At 40.6% G+C, this 10,624-nt stretch overlaps 1 protein-coding gene across 1 annotated transcript in view; it reads right to left on the bottom strand.

The window, feature by feature from the left end:
- Positions 1–2,635: 2,635 nt before the first annotated feature.
- Positions 2,636–10,624, bottom strand: part of LOC136579743 (cytochrome P450 2F2-like) — a 56,124-nt gene continuing 48,135 nt past the window's right edge. The window contains exons 8-9 of the mRNA XM_066579804.1: positions 7,048–7,189; positions 2,636–2,817 (exon numbers count right to left, since the gene is read on the bottom strand). Coding sequence (XP_066435901.1) covers positions 2,636–2,817; positions 7,048–7,189 — 324 coding nt within the window. The remainder of the gene's footprint in view (positions 2,818–7,047; positions 7,190–10,624) is intronic.

Genomic DNA, 10,624 nt, shown 5'->3' with positions numbered 1-10,624 from the left:
TGCAATACCATCGTAGGCCATAACTGTGTACAGAGCTGTGTGTTTCTCGTAACACATCGACCCAATGCGACATAGTGATCAGCTGATCAGAACACTGCCAATCAGCTATTTATAACATACCGGGGATCGTTTATCAATACTTTGGTCCTGGAAAACCCATTTAACTCTGCTGAGCTCTAATTGCTATACAGATATGTTAAGACATTAACTGTCACTCTGGTGATTTTTTTTCATTCCATATGTAACTAGTGGCCCAATATATATAAGGCAGCTAGTATTACCTTGGTTAGTTATTCCTTTCTATCTGAAACTCCTGGCCTCCTTCTCTTCAGGTGGACCATGTGATCTCAATTCTGGCCAGCTCAGATTTACATGGGTTTATATATTCTCAAATTAGTTTTGCAGTCAGCATAATATCAGTGTGGTTATATTACATGGTCCATACCAATAGAGGGGTACACAGAAATTCCTATCATAGTTAGAGCTGATGATTAGAGGCTCCTGTCACACAGTTATAATGAAGGAGATCACAGCTCATTCTTCTTACTATATGATTATGGTCCGTAGCTTATTTAAGTTAATACACAATGTAATGGCAGCATTCTCCCTTAAATGGTACAGTCTCTAGCTGCTTATGTAATGCTGTGCTGATGCATCTTAGGACTGATAGTACAGTATAGCAAAAATGAGCTGTGAGAAATGTCAGCATCAAGACAATGTCTGATAAGTATCAGACAGAAGGTTACACTGCATGGAACTGACTGCAATGTAAAGTGTAATATTTAGGTGAGGGGGGCCAGGGATTGAAAAATATGTTTTCACTGGAGTGGCCCTTTAACAAGCATAGAATTTTGGACCTAAAATTAAAGTCATAAAAGCTACAGATTCACTTTAAGATTCTGCACTGTGTTCCAGGATCTTAATGATGTTTTAATTACAAATACCAAATGCACCTATTTATTTGGGCGTATTTTTGCATAATTTCAGTTCATGATAATGACTTGAATCTAAAAATGATCATACATTGGTTGCAATTATGTCTTGAAAATATTAAAATGTTTAGAGTTTTTGTAAAACATGAATCATATAAGCCATTTGCTTATTGATTTTTGATATCACCAGATGATTATAGGAGGACTACAGTACCACATGTACAAAATAAAATTCTATGGTGTTCACTTAAAAATAGAAAGCAATTTTTAAAGGAAACTCCAGGTAAAACTAATACACCATGTGATACCTAGTACTGTACTTGGCTTTAAGGGAACCTATCACCTCCAAACAGCACCATAAACTAAGTAGTCTAAAAGTGTCAGATTTTCAGACCACATGTGAACCTCACTGGCGGACAGTGTGGGAATAGTTAAAGTGGGTGAGTATAGAAATTACATCCCCCAGCGCCCTGTCACCTGTATGAACAGCCCAAAAACTTAATTTATGGTGTTCTTCAGAGGGGCCAGGTTCTCTATATGTTGAAACACTACCACAGAATTAAGCCATGCTTTGCAACATCAAACCCTGCACTAGATATAACATGAAAGACTAGTTTTACTTCTTAGCAGTACTTGAAGTTGTAGTACCAAAGCCTGTAACTTTTCTGTTCTGCGTTCTAATGACAACACTCGCTTCTTACATTCCATTGGCTGAGGTATATTATGGGGACACGTAACCATCTATATCAATATCCATTAGAGATGAGCGAACCTACTCGGCCACGCCCCTTTTTCACCCGAGCGCCGCGATTTTCGAGTACTTCCGTACTCGGGCAAAAAGATTCGGGGGGCGCCGTGGGTGAGTTGCAGCGGGGAGTGGGGGGAGAGGGAGAGAGAGAGAGGGCTCCCCGCTGCTACCCCCCACTCCACCACAGCTCCCCCCGCCCCCCGGCGCCCCCCGAATCTTTTCACCCGAGTATGGAAGTACTCGAAAATCGCGGTGCTCGATCGAGTAATTACTCGAAACGAGTATACTCGCTCATCTCTAATATCCATACATCACCATTCATTTAATTAAGGATGCAGATATTGATGCTGACATGGATACATATATTGGAGCTGATTTACTTAGACCGCTGTTTCACACATCAGTCTAAGTAAATCCTGTGCCCAGTTAAAACGTACAAGCTTCTTAATACATCAGTAGATTCAAACCTACATCAGCTCCAATCAGGAGTGGGTTTGTTGCTATAAACAATGCCAGTTTCTGGTATAGATTATAGAAAGCGTGATGGGCAATGTGCGGCCACACCCCATAGAGCCAAGGGGTCCATGCACAGCATAAATTACCTAAAGGTCACAGTTTTTGCTTCTGTGCCAAAATTGTACCTTTTAGATGTGGCTTTCTTGTTATTTAAAACTGGAGTGGATATTAATTAATTTTTTGGGGAAAATGGTCTAAAATAGGTAGAAAATTGTTTTTTCTTCATTTTCTGACTTTATGTTTTAAGGTAGTTTGTTCCCTTCCCAAATATGAATCCACTAGTTTTCCTTTGTATAACAACATTACACATGTGTAAATTGTACAGAATATTTTTGAGAACATGTTATAGATAAGAAACTTAGACATGTTCCCCAGATAAGTTGACTGAAAGTCGGCAACGGCTGAACGGATAAATCATCATCATATCTATCTTATATTCTCAGCGGGGTATAAAGCAAATCTTGTAAGGTCGTGGAAGATTTCCCAAACCACTGCTCTCAGGAGTAATGTCAATGTCCTTGTGGTCCACAATAGGCTTTACACTGAAGTTCTGGAGTAAGGTGGTAAAGAAAATGAACAGCTCCATCAGAGCGAGACCCTCTCCAATGCAAACACGTTTCCCTAGAAAAGGACCATGACAGTTACTTTACATATCATAAATATCATCTGCATTTACTTATTTTATTCATCCTTCATTAGTATACAGGTATATTCTTCATCTATCTATCTATGAAAGGCAATACTGTGTACTCAACAGTAAAATACACGCAAAATAATTCTGTGAACAAGCTGGATTGTTTCTTCACCATTGTCCATACAATGTTTCATTCCTGGCTTAGGGCTGTCTTCTAATATTTACATTTTCAAGTGAATTACATCAGTAATTGCACATAACTAAGCAACAATAAAAAATTCTATAAAATTAGAGCGCTATGATACCAAGGCAAAGTACAAGGAGGTATCCAAAAAAAATAAAATCTTCTTCTGGTGGACGGGACATTACTAGTACAGGCTTCTGTGGCTAGGCGAATGTCTATGGAAGCCTTCTCAGGCGGTATGCCAACCAACATTGTTGGGGAAGGTTGCGTTCGGCACCAACGATTTTTTTTTTCCAACAAGCTGTGAAATTTTGTTTCCTTTTCCACTGCTCAAAGTACTCATAAAAAAAAGTTGCATAGAGCAAGACTGGATGAAAAAAAAAATGCTGGGAACAGTTGCAACTTTCCCCAACAATATTGGCTAGCATATCGCCTCAGAAGGGTTCCTCAGATATTTACAGATGTTTGCTGTAGGTCAATAGTAAGATATGATATGCTCTACAAAGGTTGCATTTTTTGTAGGGTTGCGCTTTTTTTTTAACTTTTGATGTTGTTTTTAGGAAAATGTAATTTCCTGACATTTTTCCATTGGCACCTCTATGGGAAAACATGTTAAAGAAAAAAGCATGTGTCATTTTTCAGGCATTTTGTTTTTTTTACTGAAGAATGTTTGTGAGTAGCCTTATGAAGAACAAAAAAGGAAATGTCTGTGAGTAGCCTTAGGGCAGCTTTATATTGGCGTATGTGCAAAAACGCAATCCGTATCACAAGTTATTTGCACTGTGATCGAGTCCTTTTTGCGTCTGTTTTTGCGCATATTACTGTATTTTTGTACTGGCTGGGTCATTTCACTTGGGCATGGGACACAGCCGCACCCTGACTTAAATGGCTATTTAGCCTACTTAGTTCCCAACGTGTTCTTTTCCCTATGGAATTGCGCAACGTATTGAACAGGTATCAGGTGCGCATTCCCCCCCCCCACTCTCTTCCCCCCATAGAATCCCATGTGGACTTTGATGAGGAATTGGTGCTAAAATAGAGCATATTTTTTATGCACACGGAATGCATGCGCAAAAATGAATGATGGGAGTAAGCCCATTGACATCAATGAATTTTATTCTCTGCATATTATGTGCACAAAAGCATGTGCAAAGACACTCGTGTGAGTCAGTCCTTAGTGATATATGTGATTTGAACAGCATATGTGTATTCACTACAGACATGCACACTTTGATCTTGCCATAAACATTTGGTGCTCTGAGGCAACGATTTAATGTTTTTTTTAAATGTATAAAATCTACTTGGATTACTGTAGGTGAGTCTATTTTATGTTAATGATAGGGTGATTTCATACCTTTGCCCAGAGTTATGCTTTCCTGCTCCACTCGGGAAGTAGGAAAGGGGAATCCCTGCGGCCGAACGGCTCTGTTTCAGAATGAAACCAAACAGCACTGAATGGACCCCATTGACTGTAATTGGATCCGTTTGGTTTCTGCTCAACTGCCCACCTTTCCGATAGAAGAAAAAGAACTGCATGCAATGCTTTTCTCCGGTATTTTGAGCTTTATTTGTCATAGAACCTCCGACCGGAGGTTTCCAAACGGATATTAAACCAGACGAAGAGCTCAATCACTGACAAGTGAAAAACATCTAGGGACAGTTTCACATCTGCATTGGAAATTCCGGTTGGAGGTTCCATTCCAGATTCGGCTCAAAATAGTAGAGCCTATGGGAGCTGCCAAAAAGGGAGGTGGGAGGGAGTTTAGAAAACTAGCTCCCATCCTGTCCCACCTCCTCCCAAACCCAGACAGCTGACAAGTGACGGAGAAGGGGAGGAAGTTTAGCAGAGCTAAACTCTCTCCCTCCACCCGATGGTATTCTGAATGGCACATAAATGGGAGATGCAGCCAGGACTTGATCACAGTTGCTTCTTATTCATACGATTTTCGGTCACACCGTGGCCATGACACGACTGGCCGTAAATCGCAGCGCCCGTGTGAAAGCGCCCTAAGATATATATTTAAATGAATGAACTCACAATGCACTTCCATCTTTTATATATTATGAATTGTGACAGTCACCATATATACATAGACTTCACATTATTTGACTGTATTTTTATGAATTTTTTTATTATTGTTTAACCCCTTAAGGACCAGGCTATTTTGTATCTTAAGGACCAGACACTTTTCAGGGATTTTACCCATGTGGTGGTTTTACTGCCCTATTTTTTTTCCTTTAGCTATCAAAAATAATTTTTGCTGTATTTTTTTTCCATGACATATAGGGTTATTTTTTGTATATCTTTTCTCCTGGCTTTTATTTCCGGTTTTTAGTTTTATTGTGGGTAAAAAGCTAAAAAAATGTGTTTTTTTTTACATTTCTAGTTATTTTTTAAAATTAGTAGATTTATGCTAAAATAAAGTATGGAAAGGGGTTCCTTATTTTGTTTAGGATGTTTTGATATATAATATGCATGGTTTGGGATTACAGTGCACATACGGCGACGGTTTTGGTTGGCGTCCGCTTTGGGTTATTTTCTTTCTTATGTATGTATTGTTGTTTAATTCTGTAATTTTGTTTTACTTATTTATGCAATTATTTTTTTTACTATCTATGCCCCCCCTGATGTCATATACAACCTCTGGGGGATATTCCTATGTTTTTTTTAAATTTCTTTATTTGACACTTTCCCACTGTAGCTGGGGCATCCATAGGAGCCCCAGTTACAAAGGAAAACATCCCCTGTGGTGATATTAGTCACTGGCAGAACTGGTCAGGGTCCAGTACAACCCTGCAGCTCTGCTATAGCAGGGAATCCTGGTTGTCACATGACCCCCTGGCTCCCATAGTGGAAGTTACACTTCCACTTTCACTTTTGGAGTACACAGTGCTCTTTGAGTGCTGTGTACTCGGGGAAGGTAAAAGCAGAAAATGTTAAAAAACCCTCCTCCAGGTTATCAGCTGGTACTAACAGCTGACACCCTGTCCTGCCTCTGATTGATTGCAGAGACAAGAGGCTTAAATCCTTGTTGTAATTTTACATATGGCCAGGCTTTAAACCCAGGACCAGGTGCCGTATATTTACTGTGCCTGGTCTTAAATGGATTAATTATGTGCAATTAATTATCTCATTCACTTGAACATATAAACATTCACGCAAGAAAAAAAAAACGTAAAAGGGAGGTATCAAGAAAAAAATAATTATTGTTCAAATTCAGTTTTGTGTTAAAAATATTTGAAATAAAATATTTTGTGGCATTTTTTATTTAAATTTTGCATTTCAGTGCCTATATTAGAAATCATCCTGTAATCATGCAGGTCTCATTCTGGCTACTGAGCATTATAAGAATCTGACATTCCTGTTTTATAGTTTAGAAAACTTCTCAGCAGTCATCTCATTATCATCACAGGCAGGATTACAATGCAGATAACATTTCTATTTTAAAGTTGGGGGAAGATAAAACAGTATCTACCACTGCAAGCTGAGTCATCTCCAGACACCAGGGGGGAATTTATCATGAGAAATTTTTTTTTCTTCCCTTCTTCAGTTTAAAGACATGCTAAAATCTTCTAATATCACACAATGTCCATACATTTGTTGCATCTTTAAATAAGTACAGAGATATGGAGTCACTTTGTACGCCACCCAGTTACTGCAGTGTGACTGTGACAAATTTTGCAACTTTTTAAAAAGTCACGTTTTTAAAAACCCACTCAAATGCTATCACCTTTTCTTAACACTTTTGAAAAGTGGAGTGAGAGGTGTAACATTTGTTTCTTTTGCAGCAAATTAATAGTACATTTCTCTAAATTGATTTGTGCAAAAAAAGTACAATTTTTGCCAGAATTCTGTTTGAAAACCAATAATAAATGTGTCCCATGTTGTCTAAATATTGAAAAGGATTAATATATCTGCCCCATAAAGCAGTTAAAATATATAGATTTGCTACTTTCCTTTAAAGAAATCACATTCTGCCTGATTTTAGTTTTTTACTCATTCCATTGCTAATATTAGAAAAGTAGACAATACCTGCTGAAAATGCCATGAACCCCTCATTTTTCTTGAAAAGTCCATTCTCATCCAAGAAATGTGTTGGGTCAAATGAATTGGGGTTTTTAAACTTTGTGAGATCATACTGAGATGTACATATCAAAGGCATGATGTTAAGACCCTGAAAACAAGAGAATATGGAACCAAAGAAAAAAGACAGTGATTTATGTAGTATTGTTTATGTCAACTTAGTACTGCATCAAAAATGAGTAGGTTAAGGCCCATTTAGACAACGATTCTCACTCAAAAGACATCTTTTGAGCAATAATTGTTGTGTGCATTTACACGGCAAGAGGATTGTTCAAAATTCCCTCAAACGGCAGTTTGAGGGACGGTTTTGAGTGTTCACTTTGAATAAGTATGTAAAATAAGGCTCACGCTGTATGCAGAAGACAAGCGGGACCTCTATCTTCTGCATACAGCTGTTGTCTTCTCGGAGCACACAGATGGTATACAGCTGAGCGCTCCGAGCGAGGTATGCAGAAGACAAGCGGGACTGCTTGTCTTCTGCATACAGCTGTTGTCTTCTCGGAGCGCACAGCTGGTACACAGCTGAGCGCCCCGAACAGGGAATGCAGAAGACAAGTAGGACCGCTAGTTTTCTGTTTACAGCTCTTTTCTTCTCAGACAGATCAGCTGGTATACAGCTGAGCGCGGTATGCAGAAGATAAGTGGGTCCGCTTGTCTTCTGCATACAGCTGTTGTCGTCTTAAAGCACTCAGCTGGTATACAGCTGAACGCTCTGAGCAGGGTATGCAGAACACAGCTAGAGTGCTGTCTTCTTCACGCTTCGGCTGTGTTATCCGAGCGGGAAACCAGCTGAAACAATAGTATCAGCAGTATCCTGCTAAGAACTCAGCGCGTGGCACTAATAAGGCTTATCATTTTCTTTCAGCTTGCTGGAAGAGAACGATGAACGACTCGTTAACAAAAACTGCACGATGTCCGTGCAGTTAGACCCAACGATTCTCTCTAAAAAGACAGCTTTGAGCGATTTTTTAAGTGAGAATCGTTGGATCTAAATGGGCCTCCCACAAGATCAGCACAGTCATGTACTGCTGCCATCACTCTTATTATCCGGTTGGTTGTAGTGTTTTTCTGGATCACTACCTCCTACAAGATCAGAACACTCATCTGCTGCAGATAGTACATCCATGATCTTGTTGGCTATCTAGCGTTTGTTTCCTCCAAATAGATGACACTTCCCCATCAAATATAGCACTCTTGTCACTAACATGTTGACATCTACTGTTTCAACAGGTTACTGCTTCCCACATGACCAGTGTCTTTATCTGCTGCTGCTGTCATCATATTCATGATCTGAGTGGCTACAGAGTGTTCTGTCTTTAACGAGTGAATGACACTTCAAAGTCACATGTATTCCCTGGTTTCACTAACATAGTGGTGAAAGGAGTCACTGCCTTCTACAAGATGCTGTCATTACTTCAGTGATATGATTGGCTGCATTGAGTTCAGTCTCCACAACTTATCTGACACATTTCTGTCACAGGCAGCCCTGTTTCCAGTAATATATTGACATCTTGAAACAAGTCACTGCCTGCCACAAGATTATCACACTCATTTTTTGCTGCTGCCATAATTAAAGAGTCCTCCTCCCTCTGTATGAGTAGAGTAGTGGTCAAGCATATGCATTGCCACTCCCTTCATCTCTATGGGCCAGCTAAAGATGGCTGAGTGTTGTATTGTGCTGACAACAGAAAAAGTGTAAAGCAGCACAACTTCCAAGTATTCCTAGCAAACTACGATATACCTTTGATATCCTGGTTTGGCAGGAGGAATATCCTGAAGTCCTACATTTTACCAACAATTCTATACAGGATCAGGATGCTACCAATATATCTCCCCCTAGCTTCTTTAAAGCTCTGATTTTGGCGTCTACGGGATACGTTTGGAGGTACAGGAGGCCGAGGCTGGCTTACAGTCTAATGACAAGAAGGAGACTCGAGGGTGGAATGGACCTCCCGAATATACTAGACTACTATCGAGCCTCACAATTGGGCTATTGGATGAACTTGACACATCCGATAAGGGACACCTTATTATATAAATTGGCCACAGCCCATGGCCACAGCGGATCAAGAGAGGATCTGTGGTATCCCGAAAAAAGTAGATACAGAGCAAGAGACTTTAACCCCCTATTAAGAGGCCCCTGTGAAGTATGGGAGAGCTTAAAAGAAAACTTAGCTCCCAAACCTTCCCCAGCCACCCCTCTGAGTCTGCTAGACTGCTGGATCACTCACTGGACCAAGTCTCCACTTCGGTGTGGAGGAAATGTAAAGATCTAACAGTAGGAGATCTGCAGGTCCTGGGCCATCTACCGATACAGGAGATAAGTTCATTACTCCCCAACTGGACCCCCTCTTTCCTTCTCCGAGCTACAATTGAAAAAACCATAGAGGAATTCCTCAGGATACACAAATCAACTAGACCCAGGACTCCTTTTGAGTGCTCATTAGCAGACCCAAACTCCAGAACTAGAAAAATTTCTAACTTGCGTCTACAGTTTTCTATACCCCAACGCTCATCCAAACCATCCTTTATGATTTCCTGGGAAAAAGAATTGGGAATATCCCTGTCTCAGAGAGACGTTAAGAACACATTAACCACCTCCTATGGCCTCTCTCCATGTGTCCTAGCCCAGGAATCCCATTACAAGCTCTTAATTAGGTGGTATAGAACCCCGCAGTGGCTCCATGCATACAGGTTGGCATCGCACAACAAATGTTGGAAATGTCACGCCGAAGTAGGCTCCTACCTCCACATTTGGTGGACATGTGAGAAGCTGATGCCCTTCTGGAGGGGAGTGGGTGAGGTGCTGGGAAGAATCAAACAAAATTTTACACTCACACCAGAGATAGTGTTCCTATGGAAAACGTCTCCGGAATTCAACCCGTGAAAAGATATACTGATAGCCTGTCTGACAGATGCGGCCAAGGCTTTGATCCCCTTGCACTGGCGGAGCGAGGCACCTCCCTCCCTATCCCAATGGAAGGTAAAAGTAGATATGATCTACAACCTTGAGGAGCTGGCAAGCTGGCATAAGAATGCGTACGATAAGTTTCTAAAAACCTGGTATCCCTGGTGCAGCCTGAGGCTTATGGACGTTCTACAGCAGTAAGTAGTGCCTCTCCAGTTGGATCTGCCTGGATCACTCTACTCCCTCCCCACCCATTCCCGTGCCCTCCTTCCCTTTCTTCCCTTTCCCCCTCCTCCCGACTCTCCTTTCTTGCTTTCTATTCTTTATTCTACAAGGGCGATGACACTTTCCCCAGATGGAACAAGGGCGGGACGCGGCTCTTTCCGCTCTCCGCCCATAAAGAGCGGATAGTCTGTAGTGTCAAGCCCTATGTTTGTTCCTGTTTTATCACAGTACGACGATGATCCGCGTTCATCCTACTACACAGTGGAATTGTATGTGCTGCCTAGCCTTGTATAGGCCCTGTCATATGTGATTCCTCCTATTCCTTTCTTCCTTTTTGTATCACAAATACCTGAATAAAAACTGATTTGAAAAAAAAAAAAAAAGTATTCCTCT

This window comes from Eleutherodactylus coqui, chromosome 10 (assembly GCF_035609145.1).
Source record: "Eleutherodactylus coqui strain aEleCoq1 chromosome 10, aEleCoq1.hap1, whole genome shotgun sequence".
In the NCBI taxonomy this organism is placed as follows: Eukaryota; Metazoa; Chordata; class Amphibia; order Anura; family Eleutherodactylidae; genus Eleutherodactylus; species Eleutherodactylus coqui.
Note: the sequence above shows the minus strand (reverse complement) of the source record. Positions and strands in the feature narration are given on the sequence as shown.